This window comes from Ranitomeya variabilis, chromosome 4 (assembly GCF_051348905.1).
Source record: "Ranitomeya variabilis isolate aRanVar5 chromosome 4, aRanVar5.hap1, whole genome shotgun sequence".
Lineage (NCBI taxonomy): Eukaryota > Metazoa > Chordata > Amphibia > Anura > Dendrobatidae > Ranitomeya > Ranitomeya variabilis.
The window spans coordinates 560871398-560897695 of NC_135235.1; the positions used below are offsets into that span (position 1 = coordinate 560871398).

At 43.4% G+C, this 26298-nt stretch overlaps 1 protein-coding gene across 1 annotated transcript; it reads left to right on the plus strand.

Moving 5' to 3' along the window:
* On the plus strand, positions 1-26298 carry OCSTAMP (osteoclast stimulatory transmembrane protein). Its single transcript, XM_077252775.1, has 3 exons — positions 1-73; positions 11659-12709; positions 25867-26298. Exons 1-3 carry the CDS (start codon positions 45-47, stop codon positions 26242-26244), a joined length of 1458 nt encoding a protein of 485 aa, XP_077108890.1. The 5' UTR covers positions 1-44; the 3' UTR covers positions 26245-26298.

Consider the following 26298-nt stretch of genomic DNA (forward strand, 5'->3'; position numbering starts at 1 on the left):
TGTGCAATATCATCTGACACTGACAAGTCCTTGCAACCTATAGAATGACTCTCCAAAAAGCTTCTAATATGAGGTAATTATACGGATTATTGATAGAATTTTACATGAAATACTATCTATTTATCTATCTATCCATCTCATATCTGTCTATCTCATCTATCTATCTGCTCCTTATTCACAGACAGTGAAACCTACATGCCAGGTTTTGTATATGCCTGTGGAAGCGATTTTGCACCCAGGTTCTTTCCATGCTGAATGTGCTGCTCTATTTTTCTATTTCTTATCTATCCTCTATCTATCTATCTATCTATCTATCTATCTATCTATCTATCTATCTATCTATCTGTTTATCTATCTATCTTTCTACCGTGGAATGTAATAGTGTGGGCACCCCTGGTCAAAATTACTGTTATTGTGAACAGTTAAGCAAGTTCAAGATGAAATGATCTCTAAAAGGTCTAAAGTTAAAGATAATACATTTCCTTTGTATTTTAGGCAAAAAAAAACAACATACAGATATTTTTATCTATTATATTTTAAAAATTACAGAAAAGAAAATGGGCTGATGCAAAAGTTTTGGCTCCCTACATGGTTAGTGCCTAGTAGCACCCTCTTTTGCAAGAGGCAAGTATCACAGGTTGTAAATGGTTTTTGTATCCAGACAAAAGTCTTTCAATTCTTGTTTGAGAAATTTTCATCCATTCTTCCTTGGAAAATTCTTCCAGTTCTCTGAGATTTCTGGGTCGTCTTGCATGCACTGCTATTTTGAGGTCTAACCACAGATTTTCAATGATGTTCAGATCAGGGGACTGTGAGGGCCATTTTAATACCTTCAGCTTGCACGTTTTGAGGTTGTCTATTGTGGATTTTGTTGTGCATTTAGGATAATTATCCATTTGTAGAAGCCTTCCTCATTTCAACTTCAGCTTTTTTACAGATGGTGTTATGTTTGCATCAAGAATTTGTTGAAATTGTATTGAATCCATTCTTCCCTCTACCCGTGAATTGTTCCCCATGCCATTGGCTGCAACACAACCCTAAAGCATGACTGATCCACCCCATGTTTAATGATTGGTGAGATGTTCTTTTCCTGAAATTTTGTGCCCTTATTTCTCACATACCTTTGATCATGGTAGCCCAAGAGTTCTATTTTATCCTCATCGGTCCACAGGACTTGTTTCCAAAATGCATCAGGCCTCTGCTCTGAAGCTAGGCGTACACTTCCCAGCTTCAGAGGGGTACATTGCACATGTCCTAAAGTACAGAAGATGACTTTCGGTCATGCGCAATGGGCGCCACTGAAGCAGTGAAGAGTACATCTGGCTTCAGAGACACAGTGACCCTGCCAGAATGAGCAGTGCATGTGCACAGAATTGCATGTGCTGGCAATGTGGCTGGCTCTTGCAAATTATGCTATCACGCCCACGGGGCGCATGATAACATGGAAAGAGGGCTGACTTCTCTGGGGAACTAAAGCTCAATCAACTAGTCAAAGCCCTCATTAACATAGGAAAAGCAGAGGATATACATGCTTTTTTAAAGCATTTATTTAACTGAATTATGTTATACAGGGATGGTTAGGGAGGGAGTTTAACCCCTACTGTAATATGTGGATTCATAGGTGAATTGTCACTAGTGTGTATGTGGGTATGTGAAGGAACACCACAGCCGTTGGGACTGTGTGTTTTCTATTGGATGATAACCAATATATATATATATATATATATATATATATATATATATATATATATATATATGTAATACAAAGCCCGAGGTTTAGTAATGAACAGGTGTCAGCAAGATACCCTCATTATTAAACGGTACATAAAGAGTTAAATAAAGACACACACACACACACTCACCAGCCTATGTAGGAGCATTAACATAATTAACCTGCACATGCTGTAATAAAACGGTCCCGAGTACCTGCGGCAGTGCCGGGACTTAATTCGAGAGACACATGCGAGTTTCTCGCATTGAACTCGCATGTGTCTCCCCGGACTTATATATCGAACGGAATATGTGATCGTTAGTCCAATATCTATCTATCTATCTATCTATCTATCTATCTATCTATCTATCTATCTATCTATCCATCCCATATCTATCTATCTATCTATCTATCTATCTATCTATCTATCTATCTGTCTCATATCTATCTATCTATCTATCTATCTATCTATCTATCTATCTATCTATCCATCCCATATCTATCTATCTATCTATCTATCTATCTATCTATCTATCTATCTATCTATCTATCTATCTATCTGTCTCATATCTATCTATCTATCTATCTATCTATCTATCTTTCCATTTTTCTTTCATGCCTGTATACATAAATATCTGTCTACCTATGTTTAATTCATATCAATCTACTAAATATGTGAAACTTTAACAACAATATTTTCTAATAAGTTCTTAGAGTAGCTCTACCACTTCCTATCTGCCCTTCTTGCTAGATTTCCCATAATTGTGTATCATTGTAGGATAAACGACACAATGGTTCCTCTAATGATAGCAGTGAATCAGTGGGGCTCTCCAAATTGGTAGTGACAACTATCAAATATTCAGATAAAAACACGTAACCAAACCACAATACAACCCATCCAGACTGAAATAGAGCGGAGCTGTAATAGCAGACACCATCCATGGACAATAGTGGCGCTGTGTCTGGAAGAAAGCTGCTCTGTTATGGTAATCTTATATATCCACTAGTACGGTATCATTACTACATCCTTTGTTACATAATTTCACTATTTTGACATTTAGTTCACACAGATAAAATATAGTTACAAATTTAACTTCATAGGAAATCCTGTTGTAATTTTTTTTACTGCTGATAATTGATAAGATGTGTGTTTCAACACAGACCACTCTATCTGCACACATGCTTTACTCTGCAGTTCCCCTTTATTCCTTCAGAAGAAATTGTTGAAGAGAATAGTAAAATAATAACTTATTGATAAATTCTTCCTGTTCTGGTATAACTATAGAATATTTATGACAATCTGAAACCCATGTTCTATCTAGCTATCTATTCGATATACTTGTGTAAAGATAAGAAGAGGAAGCACTCCATAAATAGGCAAAAGTATGGACTTTATTAGCACATGTGGCTATCTATGTATCTACAGTGAGGAAAAAAGTATTTGATACACTGGTGATTTTACAACTTTTCTCACTTACAAAGAATGGAGAGGTCTGTTTTGTTTATCATAGGTACACTTCAACTGTGAGAGACAGAATCTAAAAATAAAAAAACAGAAAATCACATTGTATGATTTTTACACAATTAATTTGCATTTTATTGCATTAAATAAGTATTTGTACAGAAACCTTTGTTAGCAATTATGTAGGTCAGACATTTCCTGTAGTTCTTGACCAAGTTTGCACACACTGCAGCAGGGATTTTGTCCCCACTCCTCTATACAGATCTTCTCCAGATCTTTCAGATTTCGGGGCTGTCACTGGGCAACATTGAGTTTCAAAGATTTTCTATTGTGTTCTGGTCTGGAGACTGGCTAGGCCACTCCAGTTCCTTAAAATGCTTCTTACGGAGCCACTCCTTAGTTGCCCTGGCTGTGTGTTTTGGGTCATTGTCATGCTCAAAGACCCAGCCATGACCCATCTACAATGCTCTTACTGAGGGAAGGAGGTTGTTGACCATAATCTTATGATACATGACCCAATCCATCCTCCCTTCAATACTGTGCAGTTGTTCTGTCCCCTTTGCAGAAAAGCACCCACAAAGTATGATGTCTTCTCCCACCATGCTTCACGGTTGGGACGGTGTTCTTGGGGTTGTACTCTTCCTTCTTCTTCCTCCAAACATGTCTCATCTGATCACATGACCTTCTCCCATGCCTCCTCTGTATCATCCAGATGGTTACTGGCGAACTTCCTATGGGCCTTAACATGTGCTAGCATGATCAGGAGGACTTGGTGTGTCCTGAACAATTTTAATCCATGATGTCGTAGTGCGTTACTAACGGTAATGTTTGAGACTGTGTTCCCAGCTCTCTTCAGGTCCTTAACCAGGTCTTCCTGTGTAGTTCTGGGCTGATTCCTGACCTTTCTCAGAATCATCCTTACTCTACGAGGCACGACCTTGCATGGAGCCCCAGACCGAGGAAGATTGACAGCCATCTTGTGTTTCTCCCATTTTCTAATAATTGTGCCAACAGTTATTATTTTCTCATCAAGCTGCTTGTCTGTTGTCCTGTACACCATCCCAGCTTTGTGCAGGTCTACAATTTTGTCCCTGGTGTACTTAGACAGCTGTTTGGTCTTTGCCATGGTAGAGAGGCTGAGGGTGCTTAATTGAGTGTGTGGACAGGTGTCTGATTTTCTGGTTTTTAATTTTAGATTCTATCTCTTACAGTTGAACTGTACCTACGCTAAAAATTACAGACCTCACCACTCTTTATAGGTGGGAAAATTTGCAAAATCGGCAGTGTATCAAATACTTATTTTCCCCACTCTAATTACCTCTACCCATTGAATTTATAATGAGCAATGACAGTTTACCTTCACCAGTGTGACCCCAATGACTGGAATTGAGTGGGTACAGGGACAATATAACTATATTTTCTCCCTGCAGTCGCACTTTCAATTAGCCCCTTGCACATGTTTAAAATGGTATCAACCTACAGATTGCCATTGTGGCTGCATGTAAATACATTTTATTGACAGGTCTTCATTAATTTAGGAGTCTATGCTGTGGAACAGTAATGCACAAAATATTTTAAGAAGTCACAAGAAAGCACCGAAAAAAGAATTCCATACATGTTCATAGACAAAACTCTGAATTGTCAGCTTAGGCTTAACTGTTATGAAAAAAAGGTGCAAATAATTAAATTTAATGCACACTAGAAAAAACAATAAAAAGGAACAAATGGCACAAAAATGAAGAATTAATGAAATAATATCATCTATCTATATATATAATTGTCTAAGGTCCAATTCCGTCTGTTTGTCTGTAACGGAAATCCCACGTCGCTGATTGGTCGTGCCCGTGTCTATGCAGCATCAATAGTAAAAAGATATAATGTTAAAAATAATTGAAAAAATAAAAAATCATGCTATTCTCACCTTCCGGCGGCCCCCAAAGCCTTCCCCATCCTCGCGATGCTCTCGGCAGCTCCGTTCCCAGTAATGCTTTGCAAAATGACCCCATGTGACATAGGATCACGCGAGACTGCTACATCATCATGGGTTATTGCCGCAAAGCATCACTGGGAACATACCTGGCGAGAGCATCGCTAACTCCTGGGCTGGATCCGGGGGCCGCCGGAAGGTGAGTATATAATTATTTTTTATTTTAATTATTTTTTTAACAGGGATATGGTGCCCACACTGCTATATACTGCATGAGCTGTGCTATATACTACGTGGGCTGTATTATATACTCTGTGGCTGTGCTATATACTACGTGGCTGCTATATACTATGTGGGCAGTGCATGTGCTATATACTACGTGACTGTGCTATATACTACGTGGACTGTGCTATATACTATGTGGGCTGTGTTATATACTACATGGACTGTACTATATACTACATGGATTGTGCTATATACTACGTGAACTGTGCTATATACTACATGGACTGTGCTATATACTACGTGGGCTGTGTTATATAGTACGTGGTTGCTATATATTATGTGGATGTGCTATACACTATGTGGGCTGTGCCTGTGCTATGTACTACGTGGCTGTGCTATATATTACGTGGCTGTGCTATATACTACGTGGGCTGTGTTATATACTATGTGGACTGTACTATATACTACATGGGCTGTGTTATATGCTACGTGGACTGTACTACAGTATATACTACATGGATTGTGCTATATACTACGTGGACTGTGCTATATACTACATGGCTGTGCTATATACTATGTGGACTGTACTATATACTACGGCGACTGTACTATATACTACGTGGATTGTGCTATATATTACGTGGGCTGTGTTATATGCTATGTGGCCTGTGTTAGATTCTACATGGCTGTGCTATTTGCTACGTGGCTGTGCTATATACTATGTGAGCTGTTATATGCTATGTGGCTGTGATATATATGCTATGTGGCTGTGCTATATGCTATGTGGCTGTGCTATATACTACGTGGGCTGTTACATGCTATGTGCGCTTTGTTATATACTACGTGGCTGTGCTATATACTGCATGGGCTGTTATGTGATACGTGGCTGTGCTATATGCTATGTGGTTGTGTTATATGCTATGTGGCTGTGCTATATACTATGTGGCTGTGCTATATACTATGTGGCTGTGTTATATACTACGCGGTTGTGTTATATACTAAGTAAGTGTTTCTCAACTCCAGTCCTCAAGACCCCACAACAGGTCATGTTTTCAGGATTTCCTTAGTATTGCACAGGTAATAATTTCATCCCCTGCTCAAGCATTAATTCCATCGCCTATGCAATACTAAGGAAATCCTGAAAACATGACCTGTTGTGGGGTCTTGAGGACTGGAATTGAGAAACAGTGTACTAAATGGTTGTGTTATATACTATGTGGGCTGTGCTATATACTACATGGCTGTGATATATACTATGTGGCTGTGCTATATGCTATGTGGATTGTGCTATATACTACGTGGACTGTCCTATATACTACATGGATTGTGCTATATACTCTATATACTACGTGGACTGTGCTATATACTACATGGACTGTGCTACATACTACGTGGCTGTGCTATATACTATGTACACTGCTATATACTATGTGGATTGTGCTATAAACTATGTAGACTGTGCTACATACTATGTGGATTGTGCTATACACTACGTGGGCTGTGCCTGTGCTATATACTACGTGGCTGTGCTTTATACTACGTGGCTGTGCTATATGCTATGTGCACTGTGCTACATACTATGTGGATTGTGCTATATACTACGTGGACTGTGCTATATACTACGTGGGCTGTGTTATATACTATGTGGACTGTACTATAAACTACGTGGATTGTGCTATATACTACGTGGACTGTGCTATATACTACATGGGCTGTGTTATATACTATGTGGACTGTACTATATACTACGTGGGCTGTGTTATTTACTACGTGGACTGTACTATATACTACGTGGATTGTGCTATATACTACATGGACTGTGCTATATACTATGTGGCTGTGTTATATACTACATTAACTGTACTATATACTGCGTGGATTGTGCTATATACTATGTGGACTGTACTATATACTACGTGGGCTGTGCTATATGCTATGTGGGCTGTGTTACACTACATGGCTGTGCTATATGCTACGTGGCTGTGCTATATGCTACATGGGCTGTGTTATATGCTACGTGGCTGTGCTATATACTGCATGGGCTGTTATATGCTACATGGGCTGTGTTATATACTACATGGCTGTGCTATATGCTATGTAGCTGTGCTATATACTGTGTGGCTGTGTTATATACTACGTGGCTGTGCTATATACTATGTGGGCTGTTATATGCTATGTGGCTGTGCTATATGCTATGTGGTTTTGTTATATGCTACGTGGCTGTTCTATATACTACGGGCTGTGTTATATACTACGTGGCTGTGCTATATACTACGTGGCTCTGTTATATACTACGTGGCTGTGCTATATACTACGTGGCTGTGTTATATACTATGTGGCTGTGCTATATACTACGTGGGCTGTTATATGCTACGTGGCTGTGCTATATGCTATGTGGCTGTGTTATATACTACGTGGCTGTGCTATATGCTACATGGGCTGTGCTATATGCTACGTGGGCTGTTATATGCTAAGTTTACGTTTACTGAACAAGTTCTGTCATACATATTGTAGAATACCCGATGCGTTAGAATCGGGCCACCATCTAGTTAATCTCACATTTATCTATCTTTCAGTCTTATAAAAATCTGTTATTTTTGATGCTGTGTCTAAAGTTGGTTTTATTCTATGATACAATGAAGGATTCTAAAGCACATTAAGGGTATGTGCACACGTTGCGGTTTTTACTGCGAATCCGCAGCAGTTTTCCATGCGGTGTACAGTACCATGTTAACCTATGGAAAATAAAAACCGCTGTGCACATGCTGCGGAAAAAAACGTGCGGAAATGCTGTTTATTTTCCGCAGCATGTCAATTCTTTGTGCGGAAACCGCAGCGGTTTAACACCTGCTCTATATTAAAAAAATGCAGGTGTAAAACCGCAGTAGAATCCGCACAAAAAATGCGGAAAATCCGCAGTAAATCCGCGATAAATCCGCAGGAAAAACGCAGTGTTTTTGCCCTGCGGATTTATCAAAATCAGTGCGGAAATATCCGCACACCAGTCCGCAGCGTGTGCACACAGCCTAAGAAAAACCTCCGCAATTATATAAAATACAAACATCCCCTCAACGTCCAAGAAAACACAGAAGCGGAAGTGAAAAATCTAATATGTGGTTAATATTTTTAGAACAACAATACAACATGAGTCTTCATTATTTACAGTAAAAGGAGAAGAGCTCCTTGGATGTAATGCAGAGCCGAGATTGTTTGGCAAAATAACCATTTGTTATTTTACATAGGGCTGGAGGTAACCTAATGTATTAGGCTCTGTACACACTAATATTATGGCTTCCATTATAAACAATGCTGAGATTGACCTGTCACAGGTAGCACAGTACTTGGCTGAATGCCTTGAATGTCATTGTAAATCCTCAGGTATCTGGATGCACTTAAAATGTTATGAAGGACAAATTAATCTCTGCTACTTCTATTTGCATTTATTTTACTCACTTATTAACCCCTTGACAACCTTGGGATTTTCTAATTTTGTTCTTTGCTCCCTTCTTCCCAGCCCATAACTTTTTTATTTTCATTCAATATGGCCGTATGAGGGCTAGATTTTTGTGGGACGATTTGCACTTTTGAATTACATGATTGATTTTACCATATAGTGTACTGAAGAATTGGAAAAAAAATCCAAGTGCAAAAACAATGGTGCTCCATAATTTTCTTTAAATTTTTTTACCATGTTCAATAAATGCTACAACTGACTTGCCATTAAGACTCTCCAGGTTATTACGAGTTCATAGATACCAAACATGTATAGGTTATTTTTTATTTAAGTGGTGTAAAAAAGTTCTAAATTTTGTTAAAAAGAAAAATGGTGCCATTTTCGGAGACCCGCAGCGTCTACATTTTTTGGGATCTGGGGCTGATTTTTTTATTGATACTATTTTAGGGTAGATATGATGTTGTGATTGCCTGTTATTGCACCTTATTGCAATATTGCGGTGACCAGAAAAAAAATAATTCTGGAGTTTTTATTTTTGTTACTCCATTTACCAATCGGATTAATTCTTTTTTATATTTTGATAGATTGGGCATTTTTGAACATGGCTATACCAAATATGTGTATTTTTTATTGTTTTATTTTGAATGGGGCAAAAGCAATGTGATTTGAACTTTTATATTTTTTATATTTTTTTAAAAAAAGTTTAAACTTTTTTTACACTTTCCACTGACTTCAATAGTCTCCTTAGGAGACTTGAAATTGCAATCATCCGATCGCTTGTGCTACACATAATACGGCTTAAGAAATGATCATCTCCTCTGAATGCTGGCCACAATAACAGGTACGGGTCTTCTGCAAATTATGTGATGTGCTTCCGGTAAATACCGCTGTCAGAGATAAACAGCTGCATTTAACATGTTTATAGCTGCAGGTGGATCGCAATTCCACCCATGGCTTTTAGGGATAACATGCGGGTTCATCTCTGGAGTCCACATCACAGGGAGGGAGGCAACCTATTACATACCTATATGTCATAGGTGATGAGGGGGTTAAATCATTTACATAATAATTAGAGATATTGTCATCACTGTCTCTATTGGAGCTCACAATCTAAATTCCCTATCAGTAAGTCTTTGGAGTGTGGAGGGAAACTGGAGAAGCCTAAGGAACCCACGCAAACATGGGGAGAACACACTATCTTCTTGCAGATGTTGTCCTTGGTGGCAATCCAATCCAAAGAATCCAGGACTCCAGTGCTGCAAGGATACAGTACCAACCATTGAGACATTGTGCTCCCCGTGATGTACTGCACCCTCTTTCTTAGTGGTTTTTGAAATTCCCATCAGTTAATGGAGAGAGTAGTAGATATCAGTCATACATTTATGACAATATTGGCAAAATTTCTGAAGGTAATATATGTGAAAGGAGGAGAGAACATCCACCTTTTACAGGCCACAACCCACACACCTGGTTACTAATTGACCAATCTCCACCCTTCAATACCTATAGTCCCTCCTCTCGAAACCAGAAATCAGACCCAGACAGCAGAAGACATCCTGAAATACCAATTTTTGGAAGGTTATTATGAGATGTGGAAAGTCTGTCAAGTCTTCCGGAAGTCTGGGAGCTCTTCTCTTTTTCGAGAGCCTTTAGTACATTCTGGGATATTTGGCAGATAGGTTTATAACATATACTATGGATATACTAATAGTATCAAAGATAGTTATACCTCTTTAATAATCTTATCATGTTAGTATAAGTTGGTGGGAAAAGCAGAATTGAGAGTGATTTATAAGGTACATTTCACAGGAAGTCCCCTCCACTGTGCCAGATAAAGATGGAGAGATATTTCCGGATCACAGCTGTGAACTGGAGGAGAAATTTATATGTCTGCTGGTTAAGACAAAGCTTTCTCTTTCTTGGTACTTTTTTACTTTTTCAGCTACCACTGGCCATTAATCAAAAAGTACTACATTTGAGGTTGTGGGGCATAGCTTGTGCGCCTGGGTCCCAATACAAAATCTGTAAAGAGCACACATCTCACATGCAAATTTAGTCTCATATGACAAAGTTGGGCCTTTTTGAAGGGACCAATGTCCAAGACAGTGGCCAAGGCTGTATGCTGCTTGGTGCCCTGATTCTTATGAGCATTGATAAATCTTCCGTCCCACTCACCAGAGACCCAATTAACATATGTTGTTGTCCTCAATGGTTTCATAAAACACATATTATTTCCTAATTCTTCTCTACCACAGTGGCTGTAACATGATCTATATACTTTATTCTGATCATGCTATGACACACACAGAGCATCCATTGAATGTATACTATTGAGTACGAGACTTAATATGGGCAATGTTGAGCAGAGTTTAGGGTGCCCTGGACATTAAACTTTATGGCAGCTCTCCCTGTACAAAAAGGGAAACCAACTCACTACTAAAAACAATGATCTCACGATTGGTACAAACTTATCCAAATTGCAATCCCAATGGACCAGAATTACTCCAACTAAGAAGGCTAAGAAGGATAGGATAGACAATATTCATTTATTTATTTTTTTAAAAAGGTCTAAATGGCAAAAAAACAACAGAAGAATTGTTCACCTTTCTGATTGTTCACTATTCCTCTTTTAAGACATTCGCAGAGCTGTCAATTTTTACTTCCTGGATCTTCTTGAGACACAGGAAAAAACTGGTCAGTCAATCACTGTGTTCAGCGGTGATGTATCTCAACCAGTAATTAACTGAGTTTTCAATTCCATTGTGACCCGTTAAAGACAACAAAAATGGACTTCTCAAGCTAAAACATGTGTTTTATTGTTTCTATAAATTTTCCTTTACATGTTTCATATTACAATTAATATTCCTCCTTCTTTCCAGATCATCATGTTGGCAGGACTTTAAGAAGATTTACTTAAAAGTTCCTGGCTGGCTATGGGAACTCTCAGCTGCATATTCTGATCCTGTTCCTAAAGACTGGAAGCAAACCCTAAAACTTTTTATTTTATGCTTTGTCTTTACATGTTTGGCTGGAACTTTTCTTTTTATATGGTTATCTTATTCCTTGGAGTATAACTCATTACTCGCCTGTGTCCTGACCATATCCACAGCCTTTCTTTTGTGCATTATCCTTGTTCTCATCCACCCAATCCGTTGCATCTTGACCATCATCATCCCAACCCTAGGAACCAAGCAAGGTCGCCGGCTACTGTTGTCCACCTGCTTTATGTTCATGGCTCTTAACATCTTACCAAATATCTTCAGAAACCTCAAATATATTTTCAATATCATTAGATGTATTTCCCAACATTCTTCAGAAGAGGTCCTTAACTCCACCAGCACTTTCCGAGATTTGACCATTGAATTGAGGAACATAATTAAAATGACTGCAGATGTGATGGCAGGACTTCAGCTGAAGTTTAGTCCAGAGGTGAACCTTTTAGCAAATATTAATACTTCATTGGTATCTAATCAAATATCTGCAGTGGCCAATAACATGAAGAAGGATTTTGAAACTATGGAATTGGCTTTTAAGGATCTACACCTAGTGGCAAATAGGGTGATTGCTGGATGTTTCATCTTCTATGTTCTTTATAATTCTACCTGGTACTTAAGAAACTATCTAACTAACATCAAGTTTGACAACAAATATATTACAAGGCAACTAGTGGAAATGGCCCAGAAAAATAACATTACAGATTTAAACAATTGCTCTTCACTAAGGTTAATAAAGTCAACTGGATTTAAGATGTCAAGAAAGGAGCTTGGCTCTATCTTGTTTCGTCTTCTGAGCATTTTGGTCTTTGCTCTGCTTTCTGTGCTCATCTTAGCCATGGACCATATTGTCTTTCATCTTGCTGTGGAGGTTGGCAACTGGGTGGAAAAACTGCCTACTATGCAAGTGACTTTTTATATGAATTATAACTCCCAAGTAAGTATTAGTCATGGTCAAGGGGAGGCAAGGGTTGAACCTTTTGTGGGAAATTACCTGGAGGATCTTTTGAACAGTTATGCGGGTGAACTTATATCTCATTGACTACTAAGTCCTGGTTGCCATTTTTAGCCACCTTAATGCCACCATTATACTAAGCCTATAAGATTTCTTTGATGGCAGTCCCCAAGACCAGACTTCATTGCCCACACATCAAAAGGTTGTGCAACTGTGATGTACATTGAAAAGATCAAAATGCTATGACCTCCTCCCTCCTTATAATAGCTTTATGTTTATGTTTTGCCACCAAAGACAGACGAGCCTGATGTTCGTATTCCATTTCTTATACTTTCTATGACCTTTGAACCAGATTTGATCTATGACCTTTGAGCAGATCTTTTGACTAGCCGTCAAGGTGTGTTGTCATTGTTGCAGCGTGATTTACAAGTGATGTCACGCCAGGCTGGCTAATCAAAAGAGAAACTGTGGATGCTGTCGTTGACGTGTAAGCAAATCCAGCTATGTTTACAACCATGGACTCCAAGACCTCAGCTAAAGTCCTTAAAGTCCTAGCAAACAAATTCATGAGGGTTCATACTATTAGAAACATTTGCATCTGGAAAATGAGCCCTAGTCGTTAATCGTACACATTGCCACTTAGATAAACTAACCAAGTCACACAGTCACACTAACCAAGTCACAGAGCATATGGTTGTAGCCAGTCCCATGCCTTTGAACATGTAACCTCCCCTGGTGTGTTGGCCAATTGCTAATTTATCCCAAATAAGGTCACACAATCCCTCTCACCTGATCCTCTACTTAGTCCTATAAATTTAGTAGCATTCTAGGGGGGCACGAGTGTGGGTCAGGCACGTGTCTCACGGCAGCAAAGTATCATGGCAGCTAAAGTATCGTGAAGTGCAGTTATTTCAACGGCAGTTAGTCATGGCAGGAGTCAGGACCCCACTCTATGTATCTGTCTCTTTTGGGTATGTCTGCTGAATAAGCACTTATTACTTGGATCTAGCTTTTGAATTAACCCATCTTAAACCTTCACCATGTTTACAAATGCCCTTACAGTGTTTGCTCCACTAATCCTCTCTCTCCTTCGCTATCCACAAAGCCCAGCACCCTCTAACCAAATAATCATCTCCCCTTCCTTCTTACCTACCCACCTGTCCTCCTTTGCTGACTTGCTCCTCAACCTCAAATCTGTCCTAATAAAACATAAAACAAGCCGGCCAATCTCCTTCTCCCACCTGTTCTCCCTCTCTCTGCTTCTCCTCACTGTTGGTGACATATCTCCCAACCCTGGGCCCCCACAGCTCATACCTCCCATTACTACCCCCTCCTACTGCTCCCTATCTAATATGAACTACCGCAATCTTTCCAACATAAAACCCGTGCCCCTGATGCCCACCCCCTTGCTCCCTCTCTCTGGAGCACTCTGGAATGCCTGCTCAATCTGCAATAAGCTTCATGTGATTCATGACCTTTTTCTCTCTCGCAAGCTTGCCTTCCTCGGCCTCACAGAAAAATGGCTAACACCCTCTGACACTGCCTCCCCTGCTGCGCTGTGTTACGGCGGCCTCCACTTCACCCACACCCCTTGCCCAGCAACACACATGGTGGAGGAGTGGGTCTTCTCCTTTCTTCAAACTGCACCTTTAACCCAATCCCACCTCTACCCTCCCTTATCCTACCCTCTTTTGAAGTCCACTCTGTCCGCATCTACTCTCCTTCCAACCTCCAAGTGGGCATCATATACTGACCTCCGGGCCCGGCTACTGCCTTTATTGACCAATTCTCCACCTGGCTTCTTTACTTTCTCTCTGCTGACATTCCCACCATCATCATGGGTGACTTCAACATCCCCACTGATACCCTTCTGTCAACAGCCTCCAAACTTCTGTCCCTTAATTCATCTTTTGGACTTACTCAGTGGACCTCTGCAGCCACCCGCACAGATGGACATACACTAGACCTGGCATTCACCCGTCTCTACTCTCTATCTAACTTCACCACCTCCCCTCTCCCTCTATCCGACCACCATCTGCTCACTTTCTCATCCCTATCCTCCTCACCGGTCACCCATGTCCAGCAACATGCGCACCCCCACAGAAACCTTGCACACCTAGATGCCACACACTCTCTGACTCTATCCTACCACTGGCATCCATATCCTCACTCCACGACACAGACAGTGCCACTTCTTTCCACAATGCCACTCTTGCATCGTGGTTACCCCTCTCATTCATGGCAGAGTGTGACGTATCAATAGACAACCCTGGCACAATAACAACACTAAAAAGCTCCGGCAATTGTTCAGGGTTGCATAGCGGCATTGGAGGAAAACACATTCGCAAGACGAGTTCACTGCATTCAAACAGGCAACACTCGCTTTTAGATCTGCTCTCACCTCTTCCCTATCCTACAACCCCAAACAGTTATTCAAAACCTTTAACTCCCTCTTTCGCCCCCCACTGCCCCCTCCAACCTCCCTCATCTCTGCTGAGGACTTTGCCACACACTTTAAAAATAAGATAGACCAAACAAGGCAAGTCTTCATTGTTCAACCACCACAACCCCTTTGTACACCAGACCAATGCCCAAACCCCATAACCTCTATATCCAACATCACTGAAGGGTGGCTTAACTGTCTCCTCTCCAAATCACATCTCACCATCTATGTGCTCGACCCCATCCCATCCCACCTCCTCAGCAACCTCACCACCACTCTTATCCCATCTCTGACCCACCTCTTCAACCTTTCAGTAACTTCTGGCACCTTCCCTTCTGCTTTCAAACATGCCACAATAACGCCTATCCTTAAGAAGCCAACCCTCGATCCAAGTGCTATGTCCAGCTATCACCCAATATCGCTGTTCCCATTCGCTTCCAAACTCCTGAAGCAGCACGTCCACCCTGAACTTTCCTCCCACCTCTCATCTAACTTGCTCTTTGACAATCTACAATCTGGTTTCCGCCCCCATCACTCAACTGAAACAGCCCTGACCAAAATTACTAATGACCTACTTACAGCCAAAGCTAATGGACAATACTCTGTACTCCTCCTTCTAGACCTGTCCCCTGCTTTCAACACAGTTGACCACTGCCTCCTACTACAGATCCTCTCCTCCTTTGGTATCAAAGACCTCGCCCTATCCTGGATCTCCTCATACCTTTCCAACCCCACATTCAGTGTTTCCCACTCCCACACTACCTCCTCATCCCATCATCTCTCTGTTGGAGTTCCCCAAGGCTCTGTTCTAGGACCCCTACTCTTCTCAATCTATACGCTTGGCCTGGGACAACTCATAAAGTCCCATGGATTCCAGTACAACCTTTATGCTGATGACACTCAGATCTACCTTTCTGGCCCAGACATCACCTCTCTGCTGTCCAGAATCCCAGAGTGTCTATCAGCCATACGCTCCTTCTTCTCTCGCTTCCTCAAACTCAATGTGGACAAATCTGAACTCACTTTCCTCCATCTCAAAGATCTTCCTTACCTGACCTATCTATCACAATTAACGATATCACACTTTCCCCCGTACCGGAAGTCCGCTGCCTCGGAGTAACCCTTGACTCTGCCCTGTCCTTCAAACCACACATCCAAGCTCTTTCCTCCTCCTGTTGCCTCCAGCTAAAAAATATCTCCAGAATCCATCCTTTCCTCAACCGTCAATCTACTAAAATGCTTGTGCATGCCCTCATCATCTCCCGCAACATCCTTTTCTGTGACTCACCTCCCTACCAACACCCTTGCACCTCTCCAGTCCATCCTTAACTCTGCTGCCCGACTAATTCATCTCTCTCCTCGCTACTCCTCCGCTTCCTCCCTCTGCAAATCTCTTCACTGGCTCCCATTCCATCAGCGTATCCAGTTCAAATTACTAATACTAACCTACAAAGACATCCATAACCTGTCTCCTCCATATATCTCTGAACTAATCTCCCGATATCTTCCCTCATGTAATCTCCTGTCCTCTCAAGACCTCCTTCTCTTTTCTACACTTATTCGCTCCTCACCCAACCGTCTCCAAGACTTATCCCGAATATCCCCCATACTATGGAATTCTTTGCCCCAACATGTCCAACTATCAACCACATTCGGATCCTTCAGGTGGAACCTGAAAACCCACCTCTTCAGGAAAGCCTACAGCCTGCCCTGATCCCGCTGCCTCCTCACCACTACTGAAGCTACCGCCTCACCAACATCGGAGCTCCTGCAACCCTCAACCTCTTGTCTCCTTCCCCACCATCCTGTAGAATGTAAGCCCACAAGGGCAGGGTCCTCGCCCCTCTGTATCAGTCTGTAATTGTTAGTTTGCTTACTGTAAGTGATATCTGTAATTTGTATGTAACCCTTTCTCATGTACAGCACCATGGAATCAATGGTGTTATATAAATAATAATAATAATAATAATAAGAGCTTTAAAGTATTACACAACTGTATAGTCTTCATTACCTTAAAGGGAACCTGACAACTGTTATATGCTGCCCGATCCATGAGCTGCATTCATCAGGCACTGGCTGGAGGATTTCAGCCAGATATGTTTGACATACTTTAAAAGCCATCTCGGACCAACATGACTAGTCAAAAAAGCTGGACTCCAGTGGCTTGTCTTTTCCCACTGCCAATTACTTACAGTTATTTCCCTATACACTCACGTAGGGAAAGAGCTAGTCTTCCATGTGGCTTAAGGTACCTTCACACGAAGCGACGCTGCAGCGATAGCGACAACGATGCCGATCGCTGCAGCGTCGCTGTTTGATCGCTGGAGAGCTGTCACACAGACCGCTCTCCAGCGACCAACTATGCCGAGGTCTCCGGGTAACCAGGGTAAACATCGGGTTGCTAAGCGCGGCCCTGCGCTTGGTAACCCGATGTTTACCCTGGTTACCAGTGTAAAACATCGCTGGTATCGTTGCTTTTGCTTTCAAACACAACGATACACAGCGATCGGACGACCAAATAAAGTTCTGGACTTTATTCAGCGACCAGCGACATGACAGTTGGTATACGTGAATCCCCATGAGTTTCTCTACCCACCTTTTTTACTCCTCATTTTTACCCTTCAACCAAACGGCCCGACCGCTTTATCTGAAATAAAAAACTGACCACAACGGTATTTGGATAAGTTGGCCACAGCAGCCGTTTATTAACACATAATAACAAACAGTTTATTTATTAAACATTAACCACGGGGAGGGTGGTCCTCGAAGCCCCAAAATGTAATAAACTTGGCCTCCAGACCATAAAAACTTGTCTTCCATAACCGTAAAACTTGGCCTCCAGGTCACGTCTTGCCTCTAGCCGCTACGCTCCAGCTCAGAGACGCCCATAGACTCACCCGGCCAATTTCCTCCAAAATTACCCATATATCCTAATTATCACCTCCATGTGATCTTTTTGTTCCATTCCAAATTTGTTCACCCACGGGGGAGTCCAAGACCTTAGAGATCCCCCCCCCCTCCGATCCACCATTTCCATCACCACCAACCTCGAGGACCTCCCCCCCCACGCCTTGCTGCCGCGACAAAACAACAGAAAACATAACGCAATAATTCGAGCAATACAACGATAATAACCCCTTTTTCTTAACGACCTTGACATCACCTATGAACGTTTCCAAAGCAACCAACAAAAAAGGGAGGGTGGGTGGGAGCTTGTTTCTAGTACGGTGGGGGACCTAAAATGGTTGCCTCACTGAGATGGCCGTTGCCCCTTATACTGCCCGCCCTTACTCCGCCTCTTCTCCCCATTCCCCCTCCCCCTAGCCATACATCATTCCCCTGATTCAAATTTATTAACCCTTCCCCACCCAAAATTCCCTCAACCCAATGCTTTCTCATGTATTATCACTTAACCCTGTCATGGCGTCCTCCCTTTGAAGGCCTGCGGCCCAGTACGGCCTTACTTGACAGTTGGTATACGTGAATCCCCATGAGTTTCTCTACCCACCTTTTTTACTCCTCATTTTTACCCTTCAACCAAACGGCCCGACCGCTTTATCTGAAATAAAAAACTGACCACAATGGTATTTGGATAAGTTGGCCACAGCAGCCGTTTATTAACACATAATAACAAACAGTTTATTTATTAAACATTAACCACGGGGAGGGTGGTCCTCGAAGCCCCAAAATGTAATAAACTTGGCCTCCAGACCATAAAAACTTGTCTTCCATAACCGTAAAACTTGGCCTCCAGGTCACGTCTTGCCTCTAGCCGCTACGCTCCAGCTCAGAGACGCCCATAGACTCACCCGGCCAATTTCCTCCAAAATTACCCATATATCCTAATTATCACCTCCATGTGATCTTTTTGTTCCATTCCAAATTTGTTCACCCACGGGGGAGTCCAGGACCTTAGAGATCCCCCCCCCCCTCCGATCCACCATTTCCATCACCACCAACCTCGAGGACCTCCCCCCCACGCCACCAGCATAAATGTTCTGACCCCTCAAACATTTATGTCACGCCATACCAAAATACCTTTCTCAATGCCCTCTTGAATCGCCAGACACCACAAATCTAGACCTATCGCATTTAAATGGACCCCATCTTTCCTCCAGTATTCCCCTTGCCCAGACTCCAGATCCTTATGCCGAACCACAAGTGCCCCATTTCTCACCATAAAACGTAAAATCGCTCTGTTTAACTTAATCCTCGCCTTGTTCACACCATGAACAGATCTTGCCTCGCGCCAAACCTTCCTGGGCACAATGTCCGACCAAACAACCAACAAACGTGGAAACATAGACCAAAGCCGTAACATGTCAAACTTGATATCCTTAATTAGTTCCCTACAGGGACGTTTGCCCAAGTCATTGCCCCCCAAATGAACCACCAACAAGTCTGGCACCCGATCCAATCGAACAAATCTGTGGAATTCCGACAGCAATTGCTTCCACATCATACCCCTTTTTCCGATCCACCTCAGGGTTCCACGCGATCGGGGCACTCCCAGTTGTCTCCCGTCCGGCCGAACGTCGGCCCTCAATGCCGCCCAGAATACAAATGAATGACCCATGATCCAAATAAGCAATTGCCTCGGCTCTGAAAATAGAAAAGGAAACATCAACACCGTATAACTAAAAAGGAAAACTGCGGTCAATTAGATCAATCCGTTACAACAAAGACGGGCGAATGTAAGAACGAAATCTTACTGATTCCCACCGACCGATCCTCTGAACCATTTCATCTCCTAGACCCCTCCTGGCAGCCTCCGTTGCTGCCCCAATCCGGAATGAATGCCCACTAAAATTCTTCGCTGAAATGCCCCCTTTTTCCAAACAACGTCTAAATACAGTCAAAAATTGAAAACGGGAAAGAAATGACCCATCCTTATGCACTAACAATGGGCAATCCCCCGAACCTGGACCAGACAGGAACTCCCTCAAACATTTTACCGGGCAAACTGGAGAGCCGTTTACCTCAAAAAGAACCACTCGACAACCTTTACCTGCAGTATCCGTTTTGGAAGAACGCAAAATTATCACTAGCCTGTCCCCAAACATGTCCACATCCTGCCTCAGTATACCACCTTTCTTACACTTGGAAGGACTAACCAATTCACCTAACCGAAACGCACCAAAAAATGCTAGAGAAAATGCTAATCTAAACAAAATTACTTCCCCCATATCCGAACACACAGCCTCTAACTGATTTTCCAGATTTAATAAAACTTCATATGACACCGGCCGCCTACCGTCTGACACCTTCCAGCCTTTACGACAGCCTTTTACCACCTGCCGGACCAGAAACGATTTTGTCAAATCCTGCAACCCTCTAAGTTTAAAGCCAAAAGCCAAGCCTGATAACGAATTATTGATTTTTGACACTGACCAACCTGACTCCCAGATATGACCGATAAATAAAATCAATTTGCTTTCGTCCTCTAAATCCGCACCCATCTGATTTTTCCACCGGACCCAAGAATCCCAGGCCCTCGTATAGTGCGACCAAGTTCCAGCCGACAGCGATCTGGCCAACAAGTCTCTCACTGCCCCAGCGGAAGATTCCAAAGCTCCTCTGAACAAACCTTCCCCGTGGGTTCCACTTGAGGTGCCAACTCCCGAACACGATCCCACTGCGAAGAAGAAAGAGCTTCAAGAATTTTGTTATATTTCAAAACCCCAAGCTCCGCCGTGACCCACAAATTAAAATTCAAACCAGCCCAAACCAATTGTTGTAAAACTCGCAGAAGAGAGTGTTTTGATGATGACAACGAATTAATAGCCTCCATGGCCCCAACTGAGCCGCAACAAAAACATATTTTCTTGTCTCGAACATTGCCTCCCCATAGTGTCAAAGCTACCACGATAGGAAAAACTTCGCGTAGTGTAATATCAGCCACTAAACCGTTCTCTTTCCACGTTTTTGGCCACTCGGCCACTAACCATTCGTTCCGAAAAAACAAAGAAAAACCCGATTCGTCCGCTGAACCGACCAAAATGCCGAGAAACTCCACCGGCGCAATCCAGAGTGACTTTCCATTGTATGAATCCAGAAAAAATTCCCAAACTTTCAAATCATCCTTCAGATCCCTTCTAAGCCGTATGAAATGATTTGGCGCCCTAATCCCAACCGTGGCCAATGAAAGTCTACGACAAAAGGCTCTTCCCATTGGCATGATCCGACATGCGAAGTTCAGTTTACCAAGCAACGACTGGACCTCACGAAGTGTTACCTTCTTCAAGCTACCCACACGCTTCACCTCCAATCTCATGTTCACCAGTTTGTCCTCAGGCAATCTACACTCCATTGCCACCGTGTCGATTTCAATACCCAGAAAACTCAAAGATGTAACAGGCCCAACCGTTTTTTCCGCTGCCAACGGAACGCCAAATTTTTTAGCCACCCCTTCCATCGAGTGAAGTAAAACCGAACAATCCGAAGAAAAGGCCGACCCAACAAACAAGAAATCATCCAGATAATGAACACAAGAACCGAGTCCTGTCACGTCCCTAACTACCCATTCTAAAAACGTACTAAATGCTTCGAAATAGGCGCATGACAATGAACACCCCATCGGTAAACAACGATCCACAAAAAATCCCCCGTCCCAAAAACAACCAAGCAAATGCATACTGTCCGGATGAACTGGTAGCAGTCTAAACGCTGCCTCAATGTCCGTCTTTGCCAACATGGCCCCTTGTCCACATTTTCTAACCCATGACATTGCCGAATCAAAAGAAGTATATAACACAGAACACAATTGGGGGTCAATTCCATCGTTTACCGAAGAGCCCTTCGGAAATGAGAGGTGATGAATCAACCTGAACTTGTTAGGCTCCTTTTTTGGTACAACCCCCAATGGCGACACTCTCAGGTTAACCATGGGGGCTGTGTCAAACGGCCCAGCCATTCTACCTAAAGCCACTTCTTTTTGCAATTTTTCAGTGACCACTTCTGGGAATTCCCTGGCTGATTTCAAATTCCTGGTTGATAACCTCACCTCCATGTCAACAAAAGGGATCTTGAATCCCTCCCGAAAACCATCACGCAACAATTTTGCAGCCTCTTTGTCAGGGTATTTATTTAGGAAGTGCTCCATCTCTTCCAGCCGAACCGGTGTCACCCCTTTTTTCAAAACCCTCAGATCCCTTCTGTTTTCCTCCCTTGAAGCACTTCGACACCCCATGATTACCTCCGCAGGCGGAACACTCGTGTTTGAATTTGCACTTGGCGCCGAACCTGCATGCGCCGTCATTGTATGAGAAGCACAGTCCTTTCTGTACTGCCACCGAGTGCCCTGACTGCCCTGAACCCCCGGTGCCCCCAAGAAACGATTGTGAACCCGAACCCCCTTTTCCAGGGGCCGTCACTCTCATCCATAGAGCTATGTCTTTATGTTCCCATCTAATGTTTGGACGAACTGCTTTCCTCTGGCGGAATTGTTCATCATATCTCAACCATCCTTGTCCCCCGTATACTCTATATGCGTCCCCTATGGTATCCATATAGCAGAATAGGGGCGAACAATTTTCTGGCGCTTTTTCCCCAATCACACTAGCCAATATAGCGAAAGCCTGTAACCAATTATTGAATGTGCGGGGTATCAAACGAAAACGTCTCCTCTCCTCGTCTTCCTTTTTATACTCATCCCGTCTGACCCTGTCTAAATTAAAACGTTCGAGTGGGAGAAGTGAGAATATCTCCACGTATTCCCCCTTCCAAATCCTATCCCTTACTTCCTGCTTTAAATGTGTTCCCAGAGGCCCCTCAAAACAGACATACACTTCACATTTTGCAGCATCCCCTAAACGCACTGCTTCATCTTTATCTTTGCCCCCGTTATCAACCGCCGTGGATACCTGACCCGTTATTGCGTTGCCCGAAGCCGCCTCGTCCCCAGCCGCCGCAGTAACCCCCGTTACCTCGCTCTGTACCACAGGACGTGACTCCAGACTTCTTTCTCCATCCCCTATACCCCTTCTATTACCTAACCAAGCCGCCGAGGGAGATAACGTACCCTGTGCACTCCCCGCCTCCCATAACCGCACTAAATCTTTAAGACTTTGTAATAAAACACCAGAGCCGCCACTAGCCCCCCCAACAGATAATTCCTCCCCCCTTGCATTCACATTTGAGGCTAGTGCAGGTAAGTAAAAAGAAGTGCAGTCTCGCTCACCTGGCTGCCTGGGTGCTGTGTTCCCAGCAGCCGCCAATCCGGCATCCTGACGCGATCTCTCTGGGCGCGTGCTTCCTCCATCCTCGTGCTGTCCCATGGAAGTTGATGCAGTGTGCAGCCAGCCTGACTCGACCGCTGCGTCCCCAGTGTCCATACGTCCCACATGTCCTGGTTCAAATCCATCTGATGATCCTCTTCTTCTAAATGAATGGCCTAATCCATGCTCCCCCCTCCTCTCCCCCTCCCCAGTGGCCAGAGATTCCCTCCCTCCTACTACACAGCGATCTCCTCCATGCCTGCGGTCAGCTTCGCCCCCCCTCCCCCTCCCCCTCTCAGCTGCAGCACAGGGACGTCCAGCTCTGTTCTCTGTAGCAGCAGCAGCAGCCGATGAGCAGGAGGAGACTCCCCACTGCCACTCACCAGCCGCCCTGCGTGCTGATGCTCGCCCCGCCGACTCCTCACTGCTGCTGGATGAATGCCGAGCCTGGGGCCGAACCGAAGGGGCCCCAGCCGTTCCTGACCCCGGATCCCTGGCTCCTGCTGATGGTGAGTGCTCGCGTTGCCGGCTTCCCCCCTGCGCTGAAGGCACCTGACTAGCAGGCCCTCGTGTGCTCTTCAGTACCTCTCTGCCCCGCCGAGCCGAGCCCGTTCCTGGTTGGGCAGCGGCCGCTCCTGCTCCTGGATCCACGCTTCCTCCAGACGCCATCGCTGCAGGGGAGGCCGACACCTCCCCCTGTTGCAGGCCCCGCCGGTGTTGCGGATTCCTCCCAGCCGCAGGTTTACGCGCCGGCTGCCGACGCTTCGTGACCGCGGCCGGAGGGTCCCTAGAGGGGCTCCTTATACGGTGCCGGGCCCTGGGGGTAGCCTCAGGGCTGAGGCGCTCCGGAGGCCTAGACCTCCGAGTCCGACGCCCTGCACTTAAACCTTGGGGTTGGTCGGCTCCCTCATCAGGCAGCAGGCCCTGAATGGATGCCTGCAGCCATCCCGCACCTCTGGTTCCCGCAGCCGCTCTCAATTGCTGCAAAATCGCCTCAATCTCCATAACTAAAATCAGCTCTGAGCTTGTTTCTAGTACGGTGGGGGACCTAAAATGGTTGCCCCACTGAGATGGCCGTTGCCCCTTATACTGCCCGCCCTTACTCCGCCTCTTCTCCCCATTCCCCCTCCCCCTAGCCATACATCATTCCCCTGATTCAAATTTATTAACCCTTCCCCACCCAAAATTCCCTCAACCCAATGCTTTCTCATGTATTATCACTTAACCCTGTCATGGCGTCCTCCCTTTGAAGGCCTGCGGCCCAGTACGGCCTTACTTCACAGCAGGATCCTGATCGCTGCTGCGTGTCAAACGAAACGATATCGCTAGCCAGGACGCTGCAACGTCACGGATCGCTAGCGATGTCGTTTCGTGTGAAGGTACCTTTAGGCTGCCGTCACACTAGCAGTATTTAGTCAGTATTTTACATCAGTATCTGTAAGCAAAAACCAGGAGTGGAACAAATAGAGGAAAAGTATAATAGAAACATATGCACCACTTCTGCATTTATCACCCACTCCTGGTTTTGGCTTACAAATACTAATAATAATAAATAATAATTTTATTTATATAGCGCCAACATATTCCGCAGCGCTTTACAACTTATAGAGGGGACTTGTACAGACAATAGACATTACAGCATAACAGAAATCACAGTTCAAAACAGATACCAGGAGGAATGAGGGCCCTGCTCGCAAGCTTACAAACTATGAGGAAGGGGAGACACGAGAGGTGGATGGTAACAATTGCTTTAGTTATGTGGACCAGCCATAGTGTAAGGCTCGGGTGTTCATGTAAAGCTGCATGAACCAGTTAACTGCCTAAGTATGTAGCAGTACAGACACAGAGGGCTATTAACTGCATAAAGTGTATGAGAACACGATGCGAGGCAGCCTAAGCCACATGGAAGACTAGCTCTTTCCCTGCCTGAGTGTATAGGGAAATAACTGTAAGTAATTGGCAGTGGGAAAAGACAAGCCACTGGAGTCCAGCTTTTTTGACTAGTCATGTTGGTCCGAGATGGCTTTTAAAGTATGTCAAACATATCTGGCTGAAATCCTCCAGCCAGTGCCTGATGAATGCAGCTCATGGATCGGGCAGCATATAACAGTTGTCAGGTTCCCTTTAAGGTAATAAAGACTATTACAGTTGTGTAATACTTTAAAGCTCTTATTATTATTATCAAACATGTCTGGGATCATACAGCCAGTGCCTGATACATGCTACCTATGGTTCAGGCAGAATGTGTTTGCTAATAGGTTCCTTTTAATTCCTACTTGACAATTAATTGCAATACCAACCTCAGCCAATGGACAAGAGTGGCACTGTTTTTACACTTGAACAGATCACATCTCTATTAATTTCGGATCCCTTTAATATAATTGTTCACCTATTATTGTATAGTTGCTTAGTTATCCAGTGATATTCCCTTAAACGTCAAAATGATCGATCTAATATGATCCTCTATTTTGTTTATTCAGGTTTCTCTAAGGCCATTAATACAGTTTAGAAATGGTGCCTTACTTGATATAAAACACCAGCTGAACTTTACTTTCTTGCCCGAACATTGCAAGCTGCCTGCGAGTCCTCCAGATCCCTCCGTCACTGCATCCATTGTGTTCATCTATGGCATGTTGCTTGTTGTCGTATGTTTGGAGACGTATGCTCAACGTCTGTGCCGCAAGATCTCCGCCATGTTCTATCGATCAAGAGAAGAAGAAAGAATTTCATTCTTATTTGACCAAATAGTAAAAAATGATAACACAGTGATCAGAAGCAGCAAGTGCCCAAATAACATTGCCATACACTGCCAAATGGTAAACAGGACACAAAATGCCAAATCAGCAGTCACTGGGTAAACGGGAGGAAGAGACCTCCAGCTTGTTTGGACCCTATAGCTATACTGTGGTTAT

Bases quoted from the DNA above. Each gene is read 5' to 3' on its own strand.
- OCSTAMP (XM_077252775.1), top strand. From the start codon at position 45: ATGACTCTCCAAAAAGCTTCTAATATGAG. The intron at 74-11,658 runs GTAATTATACGG...CCTTCTTTCCAG, and splicing joins CAAAAAGCTTCTAATATGAG to ATCATCATGTTGGCAGGACT. The intron at 12,710-25,866 runs GTAAGTATTAGT...TTGTTTATTCAG, and splicing joins ATATGAATTATAACTCCCAA to GTTTCTCTAAGGCCATTAAT.